General features: G+C 37.8%; 1 protein-coding gene across 1 annotated transcript in view; it reads right to left on the bottom strand.

Annotated features, from left to right (window-relative positions):
• Positions 1 to 21,337, bottom strand: part of ARHGEF10 (Rho guanine nucleotide exchange factor (GEF) 10) — a 194,791-nt gene extending 173,454 nt beyond the window's left edge. The window contains exons 1-6 of the mRNA XM_006882906.1: positions 21,331 to 21,337; positions 19,080 to 19,227; positions 15,969 to 16,264; positions 11,394 to 11,460; positions 5,252 to 5,328; positions 2,756 to 2,812 (exon numbers count right to left, since the gene is read on the bottom strand). Of these exons, the coding sequence (XP_006882968.1) occupies positions 2,756 to 2,812; positions 5,252 to 5,328; positions 11,394 to 11,460; positions 15,969 to 16,264; positions 19,080 to 19,227; positions 21,331 to 21,337 (652 nt within the window). The remainder of the gene's footprint in view (positions 1 to 2,755; positions 2,813 to 5,251; positions 5,329 to 11,393; positions 11,461 to 15,968; positions 16,265 to 19,079; positions 19,228 to 21,330) is intronic.
• Positions 21,338 to 23,177: the final 1,840 nt, after the last annotated feature.

Here is a 23,177-nt window from a genome sequence, read left to right on the forward strand (position 1 = left end):
GTTGAATACGGTCGAATTGGATCTGACTGGCAGAGGAGGATATTGCCCCTCCTTCTCCAGTGGAGATTTGGGTGGATTCGAACCACATGCCTTCCAGATAGCAGCACAGTTTCTTGCCACTAGGCCACCACTCCCCTTTAAATATATATGCCAAATCATTAAAAAAAAAATTAAAACAACCCCTTCACTCTTAGAAATCAACCTCACAAAAAGCCTACAATGACAAAAATCACAATGAGAATGGATTTCTGAGATCTAGTCCATCTGCCTATTTAAAAAATATTTCTTTCTGTTTCAATGCAATGTACATTATTTTCATGACAAGAGTCCAAAATAAGAGCTGCATAGTATAAGTGGACTGGTTGGCGGGGTTGGGGATGGGGTGGTAATAACAATGAAAGAATTTGTTTTCTTTTCAACGAGAAAAGTAAACTGGGGGAAGGGGTGGGCAGGGAGGAAAATATGCAACAATGAATGAATGGAAATCCAAGTTCTCTATAATCTTTCATTAAAATCTCAATTAAAAATTATTAAATTATGAGTTATTCTAGATGGTATAGTTCATGGGAAGTTATGCTGCCAGGCTAAAAATATCATCCCCCTGAAGGTTCGAATTCAACAATGGCTCTGAGGGAACAATGTGGACACTCTCCGGCCCTCAGTTGTAGACCCTCTGAAAATCCTCTGCAGGATAATCTATGAGTTGGTACTGACTCAGAGGCAATGAGGTTGGGTTTGTTGGGCTTTTTTCTTAAAGTTCCCTTGTATGTAATGTGCATTTTTGCTCTTGTTTCTATTAAGATTTTGGTGTTTTGCAGTGATTTGGTGTTCTGCAGTTGCAAGTCCACATGCCTAAATAGGGATAAATGCTTAATTAAGACATGTGCCCAAAGTATGTGAGACAGAGTTTCAAAATTGCCTATTTTCACCCTATCTAAGACAGACTTGTTTGTCCTCCTGGCAGGCCACGATATGTTCAACACTCTTTTCCAGCACCACAGCTTAAAGGCATTGATTCTTCTTTTGTCATCCTTAGTCACTGTCCAGCTCTTTGATGCATATAAAGTAACTGCAAAACCATGGTCTGGATCAAACACACCTTAATCTCCAGACTGACATTGTTGCTTTTTAGTACTCTATAGAGAGGTTTCTGACAGCAGACTTTCCCAATGCAGTTCATCTTTTGATTTCCTAACTAGCTGGTCCAAGAGTGTTGATTGTGGAAATAAGCTTAAGTTATTAGCAATTTCAATCTCTTCTCTATCATGAAACTGCTAACTGAACAAGTGGTAAGAATCTTTTTTCTTATGTTGACCTTTAATCCATATTCAAAACTACAGTTCTTAACCTTCTGTAGAATATGCTTTATGTCCTTTTCAGTTTCAGCAAGCAAGGTTGTGTCATCTGCATAATGCAGGTTGTTAATGAGTCTTCCTCCAATTTCTCCTCATAGAGCCCAGCTTCCTGAATGATATGATCTGCATATAGATTGAAAAGGTGTGAAGATAGGACACATCTTTGATGCACACCTTTCCTGATCCTGAACCACGCAGGGTTTCTTGCTCTGTCTGACTACTGCTTCCTGGTTAAAGTATAGGTTTCACATGAACACAATTACATGTTCTGGGATCCCCATTCATCTCAAGGTTAGCCACAATTTGTTGTGGCCCACATAGTCAAATGCCTTTGCATAATCAGTGAAACAAAAATAGATTTTCTTCTAGTACTCTCTGCTTTTGGCCATGATCCATCCAACATTGGCAATGACGTTCCTACTGCTAAGACTTCTGCTAAATCCAGCCTGCACACCTGGTAGTTTTCTGCTGATGTACTGATGATGTCTTCAGTTGCACACGTTTATACGTTTCTTTATAACATACAAACGCTTCTTTATAACAAAAATGTTTTTTATAACAAACATGTTTATGAAGTGAGTGTGGTTTTACATTATTATCATTTTAACTTCTCTTCTTCCATTTCCTACTTTTTGTTTTCTATTTTCTGTGTCTTTAAATTTTTCTGCTTCTTTTGAGTAAATTTCCTGGAATTATTTTCAAATTCTTTTCTCTTTATTTGCATCAAGTTGTGCTAGTGGGTACATGTGTATATAGTCCATCCTTTCATGGAGGAGACAGCTATTGGAAGGTTCCAGTTCTACTCAGAAAATCTTTGAAGTTTCAGTTCCTTTCCTAGCACAAGGCTGATGCTTATTGCTGAGATCACAGCTCCTATGTCACTGAGTTGACTACCTTCCACCTCGACCCCCACCAGCATTGTGGAAACATCAGCTTATTAACACAATTTTCTGGTTTTCCTTTATCTCTTCTTTTCAGCACTTGAAGTAAAATAATTGTATTTCATCTCATAGGTCTATATTTCTACAGGAGGAAAGCTTCCAGGTTATATTAATTAGATATGTAGTCAACTCACCTTAATCTCTTATTTATCAACTAAAGAAACTAAGCTGGAGACTTTAATTTTTGTTTACTAAAAATTAGAACATTAAACAAACTCTTGATGCTAAAATACTCCACTATGAATTCCTCTTTTCAGGATTAAAAATACTATATAAATGCACATGCATATATGTGTATACACACTGATATTTCACATGTACATAATATTTAAATATTAACATACAAAGACTTATATAGATTTTATATACACACTAAAAAATTACTCTTTTTTTTCACATGAATAAGAAAAAATTGTTAAACCAAATTGTGTGAAATTCAATTCAGGACAAAAATCAAACCTGGTTCTGAGTCTGAATTTTCTCTTGGAACATCATCATAAATTGCTTCTTCTGGATCTGGGATGAAAAGGAAAGAGAAACTTGTAAAAACTGATCAGGACTAATTCAGTTCAATTTAAATTTTATAAAATTATGGTCTCCTATGACTATCAGCATTATCCCTATTCAACAAACTTTATATGGATAACTAATGGTACCTTACACCAAAGCATGAACATTACTTTTAGGATAGAATATTTCATTAAGGGAATTATGGATTTGCTCTAGATGATGTCTTCAATTACTCACATTTATATGTTTCTTTATAACATATAAAAGCTTCTTTATAACAAACATGTTTATGAAGTGAGTGTGGTGTCACATACAAAAGAATACAAAGGTGCTACACAGTTTTAGAAAAGGGGGGAAAGCCCCAGTGATGCTGTATAAATAGGAAACTATCAAATAAAGTGATGCTGTCATGTCTAAACCAACGGATATGAAAAATAGTTGCTTGTATGCAGAAAATACTAAACCTTTGAGGAACAAATTATCAAAGTATAATATGTGTGACACTAGCATCCTATGAATTTGGACCAGATTTTCTTTTAAGAAAAAAACAAAAACTGGAGGGAGAAACATTTAGTACACTTTGTATATTATAATTACACAGGAGATGAGCAATAACGTTAATATTTTCATTACAGTGTTTTTAGTTATATATGCTAGAAATTAGTTTACTTCTTTTATTTTTTCAAAATTTTCATTTCTGGGTTTTATCATTACCACAGGTTGTTGTCAAGTTGACGACTATGCATGGTGACCCTATGTTCACAGGGTCATCTGTTGTTCAACAGATCTTAAAGAACCCTGCCCTATTCTGTACCATCCTCCTCATCTCTGACACACCCAAGCCCTTTTAAAAGTCACTGTGCCAATCCATCTTGTTGATTGTCTTCCTCCACACCTTTCCAAATATGACCCCCCCCAAAGGGCCCCCCAAAAGGGCTGGCCAATATGCCCAAAGTACGTGAGCACTATTCTTGCTTCAAAGGAGTACCTGATTGCACCTTCTTCACAACAACCTACAAACCACACTGAGTTAGCTATTCTATTGAAAAATCACCAAGAAATAAAAGAAGAGAAGTTAAAGGAATATCCTCTCATCCATCATAGTTACTACTCTGCATTACCTGGGGTAAGCATGCAGATTAAAAAACAGCTTCTTACTATCTTCCTGCTTCGAAGTCTTCATGTTACAGAAGTTTCATTTGGAAAAAAAATATTTATAGTTCTATTTCTATGAATTAATGTTGATGGGGAGTTAGTTTACCAAATTTACTTTCAATTATCAATAACTCAACTCCAGTGATTTTTCAGAGACTATAAAACACAAAGGTGAAGATTGGCCATCTTTCTCCCTCAGAGCCACTGGTGGATTCAAACTGCCAGAGAAGCACCATCTTTGGGTTAGCAGTGCAGCTCCCTACCCACTAAGCTACCAGAACTTTCTACTTGCAAATATAATTATACCACTTAACTGAAACTTGGATAATAAAAATGGGTAACAGAATATACTGAGACAAATTTTGCTGTAGGAACATAATTGCTAGATAATAATAATAATTCAACATTGTAATGATCCTGATTTAATTACCCCCCCCCAGCAGAATCATCTAATTACACTAAATTCTTTGTTTTGACAATGTCATAATTAAAATCATAATGAACCATTCCAGGAGATAATTCAGTAACTAGAGGATAGCTAAGATGGCTCTACCTTGTAAGTCAGTCATATAAAATAATTAGTGAGTCAAGGAGGAAGAAGAAGAAGAAGAAAAAGAGGAAATTAGGGAAGCAATCTTTACTTTTACTTTACAAAATAAATTAAAAAAACACCAAAAACAACAAACCCACCAACAAACCACAAACTCCACACATAAATGCTGTTTAACATCTTTTTATCTGCTAAAATCACACATGAAATAAAAAAATCTGGTCTACCATCTGGCCTTTGGGTTGGCCTAACAAACCACATCCCTCCTCTTGAAAACTGATACCATGAAGAGCATCCCATTAGGAATAACAAGAAAGAATACTCTTGTTAACATCTCACAAATGACTCAGTGATAGTGACTTGAAAGTCAAAGTATCATTCTCCAAACTCTTAAGTGTTAGAATGAAAACAAAATCTGTAATAGAATTAAATAAAAAGGAGGTATGTGCTTGGATTAACTAAGCTAAAAATACTATGAAGTAGTAGTTTCATAGAGTTCTGGAAAAATACTTTCATATTCAGCTTCTGCTAATCTTTAAGTAAATTATTATTAAAATTTCACAGCTAATAAGGGAACATACAAATAACACAGACTGAAACAACTTCCTCAAAATAAAACAAAAAAATTTAAAAGCACCAATCACTTTGTTGATAAATATTTGTATTTAACCATAACCAAGTCAGTGCTTGATGAGAATTCAGATGATGGCTCATCATGACTCCCAGTCAGCACCACTTACTTTCCATCCATGCTGTATTTGCAGGATCTGCAACCCACCGAGCCAGGGCACTGTCTTCTTTATTGAGTTGATCTTCACTTAAGGAAACAAACCATAAAATTAGAACACTGAAAAACATTCCAGTCACCGGGTTGCTGAATGCTCCCAAAGTACAAAGAAAATGCTGAGGAGTAGAGCTTGCTGGGACTACTGTCTTATTCATAAATAAAAGAAAGCAAACATAATTGCTTCTGAGTGGCCACTATATGCAAAGCACAGTATCTGGCATGGCAGAAACATAGAACAAATAGTCTCTGTTCACAAAATGTCTTTCTGAGGTCGATTTTATAACTAGGGTGCTAGATTCTGGAGATATCTGTGAATAAAAGAAAGGCTTTCTTGGCTAATGGAAGAAAAGATACACACACACAAATTAAAAAGTAGAAATTACTCAACTGGTGGTATGATCAAAATGCAATGGCCATGGAGGCCAGATTGTAAAGAGCCTTGACCAAAACATTAAAGGATTTGGGTTTTATTCTGTAGCCAGTGGGAAGCCCCTAGAATGTGTGTGCTTGTTTGATTGAGTTCTTTTTCTTTCAAAGAAGGATCAGATTTATTCATTATGTAAGAGTCACAGTTCCTGGTAATATGACTTTAAAGCCTAAGCCGATTGTCTTTCAATAGATTGCAATTCACAATGACCCTATAGGACAGAGTGTAAATACAATGTTTCTAAGATTGTAATCTTTACAGAAACAGATTGCCATATATTTCTGCTGCAGAATGGCTGGCACATTCTGTTAACTTTTTCTTGAGAAGCTGAGTGCTTAACTACTGTGCCATCAGGGCTCCTTAAATATTAGTATGTTGTTGTTGTTGTCATTACGTGACATCAGGTGGCCTACAACTCAATGTGATGCTATGTACAACAGCTCTGAACCCTGCTTTAAACTGAGCCAATCTTATTGTCTCTGACACACTTAACTCAATTACCCCAGTCACTGAGTCAATCCATCTCATCCAGGGTCTTCTTGTTCTGCGCTATCCCTGCTATCCCTCCACCTTCCAAAGCATGTTGTCCCTCTCCAAGGACTGGTCCCTCCTTGCAACATGCCCAAATTATGTCAGATGGAGTTTCCGAATCCTTGCCTCCAAAGAGCAACCTGCTTTCACTCTCTCCAAGATGGACCCATTTGTTCTCCTAGCAATCCATGGTAAATTCAATACTCTTTTCCAGAACAACACCTCAAAGATATCAATTTTCCTTCTATCATGTCTAGCAAAGGTTTATGATGCACAGCAAGTAATTGCAAAGATCATGGCCCAGACCAGGCGCACCTTAGTCTCTAGACTGACACTATTGCTCTTCAGTACTCTGAAGAGGTCTCTGACAGTAGATTTTCCCAATGAAATTCATCTTTTGATTTCCTGGCTGCTGTGTTGATTTTGGAGTAAAAAAAACTGAAGCTGTTAACAATCTCAATCTCTTCATTTATCTATCATGATGCTGCAATTGACCCAGTGGTCACAATCTTTCTTTTTTTGATGTTGAGCTTCAATTCATATTGAAGGTTGCAATTTTTGACCTTCTACAGCAAATGCTTCAGGTTCTCCTCAGCTTTGGCTAGCTAGGTTGTGTTATCTGCATTAATGTAGGTTGTTGATGAATCTTCCTTCCATCCTGATGCCACATTCCTCCTCATAAAGCCCAGCCTCCTGGTTTATCTATTCTACATACAGATTAAAAAGGTATGAAGATAGGCTGCATCCTTGGTGTATACACCTTTCTTGATTTTGAACTATGCAGTGTTTCCTTGCTCTGTTCTGAATATTACCTCTTAATATTGAAATTATGAAAACAGATAAAACCCCTTGACAGCTTGAAGTTTGCATCTGAGAACATTTCATAGAGATTAATTTAGCAGCAATGAAAATAATAATTTGATACAAAAGAGACTGGAAATAGAAGAAGCATCTAGATATAAAAAGTCATTGTGAAACCTTTATATATAGGGAAAAAGAATATAAAATGATGTGGCAGTAAAATGGAACATCTTAAGAGTGAGTGAAAGGGATAAATGTCACTGCAGTGAATAGCTTCACCTACATCATTTCATTCTTTCCTAACTGTTCTAATAAACAATGAAATATTTGCAAGTTGGCAATAAACAGGAAAAAAAATACAAAATTCATAAAAATTTCCAGAGCTTTGGAGGCTCAGTATTAGGGAGTCGGGCTGCGAACTCAAAGACCACACTTCTCTGACTATTCAAATGCACCAACAGCTCTGATGGAGAAAGATGCACCCTCTCCTCCCACGTGATAGACAACCTCCGAAATATGCTGCAGACTCAAATACAAGTGTCGTGACTTGACAGGAGTGAATTAATTTTACTATGCAAGGATGTGGTACATGTGTTATGTGATGGAGATGAGTAAAAATTAAGATAATATACTTAGTTGAAGAATTTACCCAGTAAATAAGTATTTTTATAATTCTAAATGTGAAAGCAGGAGTGGCATCAATTTCCTCAACAACATGCCTCTGGAAATTCTATGAACTTTGATAAATGATGATAGTTGTAGAAAGGCTTCAGGAATTTTGTTCATAGGATCACTACGAGTCATGCTTGACTTGACAGCAATCAACAACAACAATGCTTGAAATTTTATGGAAAATTTTTAAAAACAGAATCTGAAGCAAATGTGTTTCATGTTTGTATAGTATTTTTAATTATTCCTGATTATTTTTCATACTTTTAAAAATGGAGGTATTGCTCCACTTCAAATGTTCAGTACCTATTTTAAAAAAGCATGCTTCTAAAAATATATTTTTCACATTAAATTTTAGATTATCAATGATAGCATGCCATTCTAATAACTGATAGAATTTTGACCACTAAAAAATAGTTTTGGATAGATCTCTGTAGTGAAATAAGTCTATTTAAATTTCACACAATATTCTTATTAAACCAATATTTCCCCTATAGCTCTTATGCATCTTTTGAAGAATTCACAGAAGAATTACCTTTAAAAGACCAATCTTAACAACCAAAAAGAAATACTTTGGCAAAAGTTTCCTGTCTAATTTTGGCTGACACATTTTTCTTGGGTTTTTTTGTTGTTGTTGTTTTTCTTTTTGTCTGACATATCTTGATGCTTAAAATAAAGCTCAGTTCTTGTCTTCTCTTCTCTGCTCCTGATGAATCCCTGCATATGTAAATAGGGGCATTACGCTGTCAACAAGATGATTTGAGGACTAAAATCCCTGGCCCCTCAGAAGTGACATCACATCAACAACCTGGGCCCAGCCCTTCTCCAAGAATGTGTGCTGAAGATAATAAAGCAATCAGTTCTGCTGTAATTCTGCACATGAAAAGCAAATATTCTCTCTTTATTGTTGTAAGAATCAACTCATAACTGACCCTCACAGTGAGTTTTCAGAGGCTGTAAATTACATGAGAGGAGACTGACTCTTTTTCACCTCTATACTTTCTAGTGGATTCAAACATTCTCTATTGTTTGGTGGAGCAAACCCGTTACCCACTGGGCCACTAAAGCTCCCTGTATTGTTGTGCACTGTCCAGTCGGAATCAACTCATAGTTGACCCTAGAGTGGGTTTTCAGAGGCAGTAAATCTCACAGGAGGTGACTGCCCATCTTTCTCCCATGGAGCAGGTAAACTTGAGCCATGAGCCAAGCACCTTTGCTGTGGCAGCACAATTTCTTACTACTAAGCCACTAGAGAATCCCAGAATCCCTGATTGTGCTCATGTGAAACCTAACCAAGACCAGGAAGCTGTGCTTCAAACAGAGCAAGGAAGTATTGCATGGTTCAAAACAAAAAAAGGAGTGTTTCATGGAGGTATCCTTTCTTCAGACCTTTTCAATTTATATGCATAACATATCTATCAGGTGGCTGGACTTTATGAAGAAGAATGTGGCATCAGGCTTGGAGGAAGAAGATTCAATAACAACATGCATTATGCAAATGGTAAAACCTTGGTCACCATTACTGAGGAGGACTTGAAGTATTTGCTGTAGAATGTTAAAGACTGCAGCTTTAACATGAATTCCATCTCAACCCCAAGAAAATAAATATTCTCACCACTGGGCCAATTGAAAGTATCATGATTGATGGAGAAAAGATTGAGGTTGTTGATGATCTCATCCTGCTTGGTTCCATAAGTAACACTCTTGTCAACAGCAGTCAGAAAATCAAAGGATGAGTTCCACTGGGAAAATCTGCTGTCAAAGATGTCTCCGGAGTACTAAAGAGCAACAACATCTGTCTAGAGACTAAGGAGCACCTGATCCAAGCCATGGTCTTCTCAATTGCTTGCTATGCATCTGAGAGCTGGACAATGACTAAGGATGACAAAAGAAGAATCCATGTCTTTGAGTTGTTGACCTAAGATGAGTACTGAACATCTGGACTGCCAAGATAACAAACAGGTCCATCCTGGAAAGGGTGAAACCAGTTTGCTCACTGGAAGCAAAATTCTGAAGCTCTCACACAGTTTGGGCATGTCACAAGCAAAGATCAGTCCTTGGAGAAGGACATCATATTTGGAAGGATAGAGGGTCAGTCAGAGCAGAAAAGGAAGCCCTTGGTTGAGATGGAATGACACAATGACTGCTGTAATGCGGTCAGGTGTGTCAGAGATGGTAATGTTGGCTCAGTTTAGGGCTAGCTTCAGAGCCATTGTTCATAGGGTTGCTACTGGTTGTAACTGACTTGACGGCCCATAAAAACACCAACAAGCCACCAGAGCTCCCTAGGGAGCTCCCTGTAGCAGAAGGGGTAATGTTGCTTCTTCTGTCATGTGCAGAAAAGATTTCACAGATAAAGCACAATTTAAAGTGGATTTTGAAGTACCCAAGATGAAAGATTCAGGGGATGAGAATCTAAATAAAACAAAGGGCATCAACAAAGTCAGTTGGCAGGAGGAAAAACAGCAAAGTTTCTGGAGATCTTTAATAAGGACATTAAGGGAAATGAGGAGGGGAAAGGGGAAATGTAGTTGAAGAGAGTGATAGGAAGGATAATAAATCAGATTACATTCTAGAAAAATGCATTAATTTATTTACTCAACCAGAGTTACTGAGAACTTGTTAAATCATTTGACCTTACTATCTAGGCCAGGTCGCTTTGTTACAGGCTCACATGAAACTGCATTCTTTTCTTTCAGAGTAATTATATTTAAATGTGATTGCCCAGTCACTAGTGTGATTAATATCCCTCAGCCTGACTAAAACTTTAAGATGAATGGCTGCATTGTGGCTGTCTGTACTTACGATTCTATTCTGGAAGCTTTGCATGAGGTAGATATTCAAGAACTGTTTGCCAAATAGAAAAAATAAACATACCTCTCATACACCAACCACACTGTCATGTTAGATGGTAAATACTTTAAGATTTAATAAAGCTTAGCCTTTGTCTTTGAGGAATTCACTAGGGTAAAGAGACGAGAAAGACGTAGTGAGAGTGTAAAGCAGTGAAGTATCATGTAGGAATGCACAAATGGCTCTGAAACACAAAAGAGGATATTGAGGGGAAAGGAGGAATTTTGAAGGATACAGAAGGGATTTTGCTTTGGCTGTGGGATACGGAATCATTTCAAGAATAAGTTACAGGATTTGTAACGTCAAGGAAGCAAAAAAGAAAGATACTATAACTTTTAAAAGTTGGGAAATTATACATTAAATGAAATTAAACTTTTTAAACCAAAAGACTCTTAGAAGCTTTATTATGATTTTGCACGCACACAGTGTGCACCTCCATGAAACGAATCAGAGGAAAACTCTTTATTCCAAGTCTGTTAAATAAGGAGTTTTTCTCCACACAGAATGATGACAGTCTTATGAAGAGTACTTTGTTCTGTAGAACACGGTTTGAGTAACACTGGGTTAGAGAACAGACTATAGAACAGCAGCATGACAAGTACATAGGACAGAAACACTAGAACCAGTGGAAAAGGATATCTAGGTAAGAAACAAAAACCTAGGAATAGTTAACACCATCTGAAAAGATGTGAGAAGTTAATCACTTAAAGACACAGGATAGAAAAGCACATTTAGAATGAAATACTATCTGCAGCCAACATTCCAAGGAAAGAAGTTATTAACTCAGGATTATTTGTAAAATTAATGGAGATACCTGTTTGGGTGATCTTCAGAACTTAAAGAATTAAACTGGCTATCTTCAGCTACTTCCTGTGTTTCTGCTAGGAAAATAAACAAAATAACAAACTGGTGTTAGTTCTAAATTGCACACAAATGCTGTCAAGTTGATTTTATCCTTAAAATGATTCATACTTCCTTATCACTAATAGATTTATTGTAATAAAAATATTATTAGCTGAAATACTAAGAATCAGCTTTTACATAAAATGAAGTAAAAATTGGGTTCTAAACAAAAGATGATATCCAAAGGTTTTATGAGCCAGAAATGAAACACACAGGTACCAAATAAATCAAGCGATATTTTAAAATGACTTTCCTTCTTACTGCTCAGATTTTCATGGAAATTTAATTGTGATTTAATTGAAGGTACATTTATATGATAACCTCAAAATTTTAAGGGAGAAGTAGTAAAGTTTGTGATGTCTGGCAACTACACTTTTACACATACATACCTTCTCCCTCTCCCTCTCTCTCCTTCTCTCTCTCTCTCACACACACACACACACAATTTCACACTGTTCAGTCTGTCTGGTGTTTCTCTCCCATTCTATTTTTGGCTTATCAAGATTAATGAAGAGCTCAGGAAGATAGTTACACCACAGATCAGCCCAGAGTCAGTGCCAGGATTTGAAATAAAATCTATCCAAGATTCAAATTGCTCTTCCACCATACTACAGTGGCTCAAATAAGGGCCAAAATGCTTCCTAAAATGCAAAAATATTCATTGAAGTAAATGGAGAAAGATAAGGTTCATCGGCACCAAACTAACTTTACACAATGAATTATTCTGACCTACAGTTTAGGTCAAACACTCTTTTAAGGACACAACAGGATCTCCATAACATTGCTTCTCATTCTTAAATGTCCCCACATAGGTTTTCTCATAATATGCCCACTAGTGCAGGATATAATTCTTACTATGTGTTCCACATTTCAAAAAAGAAAACTCAGCAACATTCAGTGTTTGCCAAAACAAGCCATTTAATAAGGAGAGATAGGAAGATGATAAACACTGGAATTTTTTTTCCTACTGGCCATTCTCATTGCAAGAGGAAGATAGCATAGATACTGTGAAGGCAAGAAATTGCCTAATGTTACTGTGAAAAAGTAGCAGTTCCAGAATTTGTTGTGGGCCAAATAGCAACATTTTTTGCTTTTTCTTCTACTTCAGCAAAGAGTTAATATGCTCTGGTGGCAAGGAACTTCACTGTAATCTCAAAGGCAGGTGGTTCGAGGCCACCATCTGCAAGAAAAGGATGGGCAGTCTCCTCCTGTGCAATTGACTAACTGCCTTTTAAAACCCACCAGAGGGTCAGCTTTGACTTGGTCCCAACTCGACGGTACACAACAAGAACACTTTAAAAGACCAAAACCCAAATACAGACACACTTGTTCCTGTATTCTGAACCTTACAACAGTGCTTAATTTTTTTAAAAAATCTTGTATATTTGAAGATAGTTGTATTGGGGATAAATAATGGAAAGACTTTTTTTAATAAGTGTCAAATATTTTTTTTTAAATACTAATGACTGGGTTGATTGCGGTTCTTTTTTTATTTTAAAAGTAATTCTTTTTTAAAAAGAATAGTGTAAAATCACTTAAAAATAAGCCTTTAAGTACCATCAAATTCTTTAAAATAACCAATTTATTTTAAAGTAGATTACAATAAAGTAAATGCTTTTTTCCTTAAGAATAAATTTTTATAATCCATATTTAATTTTTCTTAGAGTGTTCTTATTTTTTAAGGCTAGAGAATAAGAACACTGTTGTTGTCCAGGATTACTGCCAATTACAACAGGGAAGTATGGAAAAATACCTATTCGAAAAGTCCTGTGTGATTTCCAAAATATAAAATCAAGATTTATTTGAAATTTTTTTTCTCACTTGGTATTAACCAAAAGAAAATTATCCTTTAAAAAAAACAAAACAAAACAAAAAACCACAACAACTCATCCACAATATGATTATATATTTAAGAGGCTACTCTTTTCAGGTTATTGCTCATTAAAAAAAGATCACATATATCTGGGAGATATCTTATGACATATACTAGGAAAGATGACAAAAAAACTACTTTAGAAAGAGAAGGAAAAATTAACATATGGTATCTTTCTTGGGCCAATTCTTAATAAAGCAGACTTCAAACTTCCAAAGAGAAGAATGTTTTAGTATTTTCAGCCACTTGTTCTCACAGGTTCCAAGTTTGCTAAACTCTCTAAAAACTGAATCTGCAATGATGATGGCTGATGCCTGACCAGAGAGCTCAGATCCAAGCCTCAGCCAAAGGAGTGAATAGCTTTCATACTTTCTTTTAAAAAACCCAAAGTAAGAATCTAGGTAAAAATAACAGAAATTTAAACAATATCCAACCAAACCAGCTACTGTAGATTGATTCCAATTCATGGTGACCCCAGCTGTCAGAGTGGACCTGTGTTCCCCTGGATTTTCAGTGATTGGTTTGTGGGAAGTAGACTGAGAGGCCCTTTTCTGTGGTATTTTTGGGTTGGTTCAAATAGCGAGCCTATCAGTTAGCTACTGAAAGACTGTGCCTCCCCAGGACATAAACACCATTGCTGTTTTGTACCATCGAGTTGAAACTGACCCGTAGTTGATCCTGCAGGAGGTTTTCAGAGGCAGTAGATCACACCAGAGGAGACTGTCTGTCCTTCTCCCTAGGAATAGCTGGTGGATTTGAACCACATGTCTTGGGGTTGGCAGCATTGCCACTAAGCCACCAGAGCTCCGAACAACATTAGCAAGTGTTAAGGACAACAAAGAAGAGGTTTTAAAAACCAAATCAGATATACAATTTGGTTCCTTCATCATAAGGTAGAAGTGACAGTAATAACTTAACCAACACTCTTCTTACAAAAAGAGAAAGTTGAGGCTCAGAGGACTTAAACAACGAACCAAATAAATGTCACATAGGTGGTCAGGGGGGAAATTTCTCGTGACTTGTGCCTTCATCCTCATCATTTCTCCCTGGAATTTAGGGCATTCTTTTCAACTCTCTCTTAATTTAGACTGTTACCAATTTACTCATGGTAACAACAGGCTGGAGTAGAACTTTCCACAAGGTTCCCCAGGCTGCAAATCTTTACAGAAGCAGAACAGCTGGTGGGCTTGACTCAGCAACCTTCTGGGTAGTAGAGAGTGCTTTAAAACACTCTACTATTGGGGCTCCTTTCATTACTGTTAGGTATGCAATAGTAAAGAGATCATGCTGTTTAATCACAAACTGTTTGTACTTCTTTTACAATGTGTAGCTTGTCTCTCCTCTCCAAAAATCTCATTAGTGATGAGATCAATGTCGAGAGCATCAATGCCTCTAGTTTGTGCACAATCCCCCTTCCAGGTCTCTCTCAATGAGAAAGTTCAGGAGAGAAAGACAGATTCCTATTTCTTTTCAAGCTTTTCTATTTTTGTTCCTCTTAGTTCCCATGAATGAAAATATCGAAACAGAAACTCTGACATCAAGAAACCTATGGTTTGTAGATTTATAGGTGATATTAGACATATTTTTAAAACAGTATAATTTAAAATAATAAGTGATAACTGTTAAGATAGATGAATAACATTTTACGAACACTTGTGGGAAAGTCTAACATGGAACTAGATTAAAGTTCATATAATTCTTCCCTAGTAATATAAAATACTACACTTGGGATTAGATACTATTTCAAAATTTCCATCTCCCCAAAAGAATAAGCGCTGGCATTTTTACTTACTTGTAAAGTTCGTATAATTCTCCCCTAGTAATATAAAATACTACATTTGGGATTAGATAGTACTTCAAAATTTCCATCTCTCCCCCAAAAAATAAGTTGACATTTTTCCTTTATTTTGCTCCTACCAGGAAAGTTAATTTGAGGCTTATTTATCAACTTCAAGCATTTCAAAATTGTGTTGCTGTGTGTCATTGAATAAAAACCAACTCATAGTTGACCCTGGGCAGGTTTTCAGAAGCTGTAAATTGAAAGAAAGGAGGGTGCCCGTCTTCCTTCTGCAGAGCAGCTGGTGGATAAGAACTCCATGCCTTTCAGGTAGCAGAACAGCTCCTTATCACTAGGCCACCAGAGGTGGAATCAACCCAAAACTGACCCTCCAGCAGGTTTTCAAAGGCACTTAATTACCCAGGAAGAGATTGCCCATCCTTCTTCCATGGAAACAGCTGGTGGACTAAAAGTGTGTGCCTTTGGGATTGCAGTGCATCTTCTTACCACTAGGGCACTAGAGCTCCATTTAATAATTAGCGAGGAAAAGATTAAGCACAACGTTTTATATATATTTAAATAAGCCATTTTGGGGAGCTCTGGTGGCCTAGTGGCAAGAAGCTGCAACTACAATCCCAGAGGTGCACGGTTCGAATCCACCAGATGCTCTGCCGGGTAAGGAGGGGCAATCTCCTCCTGTACCAGTCAGATCTGATTTGACGGTACACGCACACAAAAAAATAATAAAAAAAAAAAAAAAAATTAAAAAAAAAAAAGAAAAAAAAATAAGCCATTTCTTATTGTGCAAAAGAAAAAGAATAAAACAGAAACAATACCTTCGTCATCCACAGAAACAGTGCGGATAATAACAGGGCTGGAGTAGGCTGGCAGTATCAAAGGCAGGTTTGATGGGACTGCATAGCCACAAGGCACAGGCACAGAATACCCACTGGGCACATGGAGGCCTAAACTTTCTTCTTCAGTATTTGGCTCTGGAGTTAAGGCCTGATCTTCCTGGAATGGGGTGATGTCAATGACTGAATATGGATTTACTTTAGTTGGTCCTGTAAGTTTACTAGGCTCTGCTAATGTAGTTGTTTCAGCCCCAGTTCCACTCTCTCCTCCTAAAGGATGGAAAAAAGAACAGCAAACAAGCAACATCACTAAAAGCGTATTTTACACTCCCACCTAGGCAGAGAAGCCAAGAAGAAAGTGGGGAACTGGCCAATGATCTCCATCCTAATGCTTAAACTCCTGGGAGATTTGGTGATTCTAGGTGGCCATAGATGGACTGCTGTTCATAATAACTGGAAGGATTCTGACGCACATTACTTTGTGGAAAGAGAAATTTCTGGGAATTACAGAATTCAATAGAACCTCTGTGAGCAAGTGAAATATATATGGCCTGGCAACTCTTGTGACTGCTTATCTAACTAGATAAGCTGCCAAAAAATAAATATCAGCATCATCAAATATATCAGAAGTTTTTGTAGGGATAAAAATTTTAATGGTTCTACTACTGTAGTTTTAGTCTAACCAGTTCATCTAGTTTAGTGCCTGTGGGAAATCAAAGGAGAAAATAGGCAAATTCAATTCTAGACTTTAAAAACTGTTCATTCACAGCCTCAGAGAAAGAACTGACTCAGAGCTGGCCCTCCTGTGGCTTTCCCAGGCTGTAAGTGGAATGGAAGGTGTTTGTCCATCTTTCTCTCAGTGGATTTGAACCACCAGAGAACCACGGCATTTGGGTGAGCAGTGCAACTCTCTGTGGACTGGCCACCAGAGCTCCCCCTTTAAAATATAAACCATTGTGTTTAATTCATTGTATGCAGCATTACTCTAAAACACTTAAGCAATACAATATGATAAAATGATGAAGCTGCCTTTATCAAGTTTTTTTCCTTCCAAAACATAAATATGATATCAATCTCTTTTCTAGTTTGCTTTATGCCACTTTGCTTTTATTAAAGATGTGCACTGGCATGTGCTTTTGCTAATCAAAGGAAATTAAAGATTTTTTTTTTGCCTTTTTATGAGAAAAGATAAAAAGTGCACAAAGAGGCAGCACACAACGAAGCAACAAGAGTACCATCGCCAACCTCTTTCCCAGAGAACGACCCTCAGCAGCTTAGCATAACGCCACCAGAGCTTGGAACTCTGTCTGGGAATACTGTATGGTAGTGTTATGTTTTACATGGTATTTGAGATTATTTATTTGGTAGGTTAATTTTTTTTGGCTTTAGAACATCAGAAGTTTCTCCCATATAAATTAATGTTGTTGTTGTTGTTATGTGCCGTCGAGTCGTTTGCGACTCATAGCGACCCTACGTACAACAGCCCTAAACCCTGCTCTATCCTGTGCCAATCGCATTGCCTCTGACACACCCATCCCAATTGCTCCAGTCACCGAATCAATCCACCTCATAGAGGGCCTTCCCCTTCTGTGCTGTCCCTCCACCCTCCCAAGCATGATGTCCCTCTCCAAGGACCTGTCTCTCCTTACAACATGTCCAAAGTATGTCAGACGAAGCCCCAGAATCCTTGCCTACAAGGAGTAGCCTGATTTAACCCTCTCCAGGATGAATCTGTTTGTTTCCTTGGCAGTCCATGGTACATTCAATACTCTTCTCCAGCACCACAGCTCAAAGGCATAAATTCTCCTTCTAACCTCCCTAGTCATTGTCCAACTCTCTGATGCATAACAAGTGATTGCAAAAACCATGGCCTGTATCAGGCACACCTTAGTCTCCAGAGGGACACTGTTGCTCTTGAGTACTTTAGAGAGGTCCCTAACAGCAGACTTTCCCATCGCAATACATTTTTTTATTTCCTGGTTGCTGGTGCCAAGAGTGTTGACCATGGAGCTGAGCAAACTGAAGCTGTGAACAACCTCATTTTATCCCATTAATACATTTATGACATCCTCATTTTATGCCATTTCTACTTCTGAGAAGTTTCTTAAGAATGCTCTACTTTTGGAAAGTGGAAGAAACCTCTACTTGTTGTTGTGTTTGTGTGCCACTGAGTCATAAACTCACTTCAGTGGGTTTTCAGAGGCAGTGAATTGCACAGGAGGAGAGTGTCCATCCTTCTCCTCCAGAGTAATGGAGGATCCAAACCATGTGCCTTTGGGACTGCAGTGCAGCTTTTTACCACCAGGACATGGAAAACCATGGGGTATAATATCAAGAGGAAAGAAAAAAATCAGTTAAAATTTAAATGAAGACATAGTCTAATTTTGTATAATAGAAAAAGAATAACATATATGATTCTTAGAAATCCAAATCTTCACTCTTTCAATTAGCAAAAGCATATTTTTTTTTTGCAAAAGCATATTAAATGAAGCTCATAAGGACTTTTCAAGCAGTAACACCCATCATTATGAGCCAATTACACAGATATAATGACCCTTCACCAGGTTTCCAAGGTGGTAAAATATTATGGAGGAGACATCTCATGTACTTCTCTCAGAAGAGCTAGTGGATTCAGTCGTCCCAGCCCAATATATATAATGCACTACTACCCTTCCAGAACAGTAAAAAATAAACTTTTTTAAAAAGTCTAAACAAATTAAAAATACAAACTCATTATTATCGTATTCTGAATCAACTCACAACTGACCCTCTGGTGGGTTTCCGGAAGGCTGTAAATGGCCCAGGAGGATATTGCCCGTCTTTCTCCTGAGGTGCAGGAAGCTGGCTGGTTCAAATCACTAGTCAGGCACAGGCTTCGGGTTAACAGTGCAATCCCCCATGGCCTATGCCACCAGAGAGCTTCCTAGCCCAGTAACACGGATTGGAAAATTAGTGGGTCTTCTAAAAGATGACTTGAACGTAAGTGACCACTGGATGGCACCGTGAGGATACTTACCTGCGTGACATGCTTCTTCAGTTGCTGCCGTGCTGTTAGCAGTGGGGTCAGATGCTTCTTCATTTGCTGTAGGGTCTGATGCTACCTCTTTTGCTCCAGGGCTGTTAGCAGTGGGGTCAGATGGTGCTTGTCTATCAGCTTCTGGAATTTCATCTCCACTGTCAAAATCAAATTGTTCTCCCTCTTCCTCTTCATTATTGTTAGTATCATATTTTACTTCATTCTCTAAAGATAAAAAAAAAACCCCACAATCAACCAACAAATTACAATTACTGTTGTATAATAAATGCAAATTTATTACTGAAATATTCTAATTATCTTATTCTAAAATAATTTTTAGAATCTTGTCCTAAAATGATTGAGAGAAGGAAAAACCCAACAATATAGCCAAAGATATTAATTAAATTACTGTTTCTTTTACTGTAGTTAAATCTTTTAACTGAGAAAAATAATTAGGGTTTTTAGGAGTGTTTTTAATCTCCTCTTGTTGTTGTGTGTTGTTGAGTGGGAACCAACTCATAGCTGACCCTCCAGCAGTTTTCAGAGACAATAAATCGCATGGGAGGAGACTGCACACCATGTGCCATTGGGTTAGCAATGTACCTCCTTACCACATACACAGATATATACACATGTGGCTGTTGTCATGTGGTACAGAGCTGGAACGGATTCATACCTGACTTTCCATAGGGTTTTTCTCTCTCAAAAAAAACAGAAGATTACTATCTCTCTCCCTGGAGCAGTCGATTGGATTGGCAAAGCAACTCCTTACTCACTAGGCCACCAGAGATCCCTAAATGTGTGTGTATTTTAAATCTTGTTGTTGCTCTAGTTAGATGCTGTCAAGTTAACGACTCATAGCAACCCTATGAAAAAGATCTGAACCTTGGTCTGTCCTGTATCATCCTCATAATCTCTAATATGCTCAAACCTATTGTTACAGTCACTATGCCAATCCATCTTTGTGTGTGTGTGTGTGTGTGTGTGTGTGTGTGTGTGTTGTTGCCTGCCATCGAGTCAAGCATGACTCATAACAACCCTATGAACTTACCTGAAGCCTTTCTGCAACTATCGTTGCGTCTCAAAATTCACAGAGTTTCCAGAGGCATGTTGCTTAGGAAGTGGATGTCACTCCTGCTTTTATACACACACACACACACACACACACACATGTATAGAGAGCTCTGGTGGCCGCCTAGTGGTAAGAATCTGTGCTCCAGCTGCTCCATGGCTCAGTGGCCCACAACAATAACAACATGTATATGTATATGTATATGTATATGTATATGTATATGTATATGTATATGTATGCATATGCACATACACATAAGTTATTGTGTACTGTGGAGTTGGAACAGACTCATAGCTGACCCTCCAGTGGGTTTTCAGAAGCAGTAAATCACAAGGAAGGAGACTGCCCATCCTTCTGCTGCACAGCAGCTGGGAGATTCAAACTGCTTGCCTTCAGGTCAGCAGCACAGCTCCTTATCACCAGACCACTAATGATCCCTCGGACACACATATTAGTAGGTTAGAAATGACTCATATCGACCCTCCAGTACATTTTCAAAAATAATAAAGCATATGGGAAAAGACTGCTCATCTTTCTTTGCAGAGCAGTTGGTGGATTTGAACTACATTCCTTAGGGCTGGTAATGCAACTTTTTATTAGTAAGCCAGAACTCCTTTAGTACACCAAGAGTATGAATGCTAGTTAGAAATATTTGGGGTTTGGAAAATGAATTCCCACGTCAATTTTTTTCCTACTGTACTTTATACTTTCACAATAATTAAAAACTACAGAGGTGCACTGCACTCTGTAAGTTATGGTCGGCACTTCTGAGATACTCCTATCACAGAGGTCTGGAAACAGAGGAAATCACTGTGAAATATTACACCGACCTGAAACTTTTTTACATAAAAAACAGAACTACTCAATTTGTGTAAAAGAATGTTTAAAGCACAAAGAAAAAGAATTAAGATTTTTAAAGGCAAAGAAGAAGAAAGTAGAAAGGGAACTTAAATTGATTCATTGGCTACTGTTTAGTTTTCTTATTTCTGCTTTGTTTTTGTTTCATAGTGAAAACCACACTTAAATATATAACAATAATAATTCCTAGGTTTTACTTCCCATTTGTTTCATTCCACTCCTTTTTCTCCTAAAAAGATACTGCCCATGGACCTCAACCTATTTTTAGTTGACAGAACCGTTCTTCCAGGCCAATCTCATATGCCACCCCCTGCATACAGAGCTGGAATAAGCTTCTCCTCCTTTCAGTAGTATCTGGTATTTCTAGTATCTTTCTTATTGCATTTTTCACATTTTACCATCCATTTTTCTAACAACAATTAAAAGAACCTGATCAGTCTTTTTTTCAGTGAGTTAGCTATAGGGAGACACACTTTCCAAATGCTTTGCTCACAGAATGATATAAACCATATTGGTGGATGCTAAAGAATCTCAACTCAAATAACTCATTCATTACCACTGCATTGAATGCACTGAGATTAAGTCAGAGGCGACACTCCACTCGGTTTCTGGAGGTTGTAAACCACACAGGAAGTGACTGCTCATCTTTATCCCTTAGAGTCGGTGGCGGATTTTAACTGCTGGAGAGGTACCCCCTTTGAGTTAGCAGTGCAACTCGCTGCCCACAAGGCCACCACCAGCCCTTCCCTGTCACTCATATAGATAAAATTTCTTTTATTCCACTAAATGAGTGTGCTCCTGATAAATCATAGAAAATCAACCATATTCCCAAGGCTATGCCCTGGATGAAATTCTACATATATCTCCAGAAGACAACCAGCAGAAAGTTAAGCCACAGCCATCCATTTACATGGTATGGGAGAGGGAGTTCTTTTAGAACAGAAGGAATCTGCTTCCTCAGTGAGTAAGAACCCAGAGACTGAATAAATGAATGCATGAACACACCAAAGAGAAAAAAAGAAAATGATTCCTAGGAGCAAGTAAAGCTAAGATTAGCATGAATCCAAAATCACTCTGCAAGCAAACCATCTTGATTCAGGAAAATAAAATGTAGAAAGAATTGCTCTCCTCCCTATTTCAGTAGGTGTTTTGGTTTTCTATCTAAGAGGGAAAGAGCAACCGAATACAACTTTGTATTGTTGCACATAAAGAAAAGTTCAGCTTTAAACAATGCTGTTCTCTGTTCCTTAGGTGACAGGCACCAATTGTTTCCATAGTATGCTTTTTTTTTTACTAGTTGCATTTTATAGCATCAGCAAAAAAAACCCCATTAAGTCACATATGATTTCAGTATTTCAAAAGGAGGAACTTACAAATCTAAAACAGGGTTAAATAATCTTAGAAATTAGCAACTATAAACACGTTGACAGGAATTACATGCTTTTTGGTAGTGGATACTCAAGTGTTTGTAGCAAAGCATTGTGGATGGTATCTATCAGTGGAGATGGTAACCTGGAGGTGGGAACGAATCCTCAGGCCTCCACACCATCCCTCATGCAGAGGAATCCTAGCCTTCCTTCTCTGTTCAGGCTCAAGTCTGGAGGCATTAAAGGGTAACATTAGGACAAAGGAACTTGTTAGGAAGATATTCACCCCCTCTTAGTTCTGAGCTGGACAATGAATAAAGATGATAGAAGAAGAACTGACACCCTTGAGCTGTGATGTTGGAGAAGAACAGTGAACATCCCATGGACTGCCAGGAGAACAAATGGATATGTCTTGGAGAGGGTGCAGCCAGAGTGCTCTTTGGAGGTTAAGAATGATGAGGCTTCACCTCACATAATTAGGACAAGTTGCTAGGAGGGACTAGTCCTTGGAGAAGGATATAATAATTAGAAAGGTAGAGGGTCAGTGAAGGAGAGGAAGACTCAACCAGATGCATAGACACAGTGAATGCTGCAAAGGGCTCTGTGTATCAGTAAGCATGAGGATCGAGCAGGATGGAACAAGGTTCAGATCTTTGTTCACAAGGTCGCTATGAGTCGTACTCAATTGCACCTACCAACAACAGTTCTGTTGGGGTGAGGACGGGGATGGACTGAGGTTAGGGAGCGGACACCATCCCTTACAAGCTATTACTAAGAAGGACTTCTGCTGCTCCCAGTTATGCACAACAGTTCATTAAAGCATGTCTCCAATGTCAAGACAGACAGAAGGCCTGATGTAAAGGGCTATATGTTCTCCT

The sequence above is a fragment of the Elephantulus edwardii genome, unplaced genomic scaffold, assembly GCF_000299155.1.
Source record: "Elephantulus edwardii isolate Elephantulus edwardi_28Jun2011 unplaced genomic scaffold, EleEdw1.0 scaffold00025, whole genome shotgun sequence".
Taxonomy (NCBI): domain Eukaryota; kingdom Metazoa; phylum Chordata; class Mammalia; order Macroscelidea; family Macroscelididae; genus Elephantulus; species Elephantulus edwardii.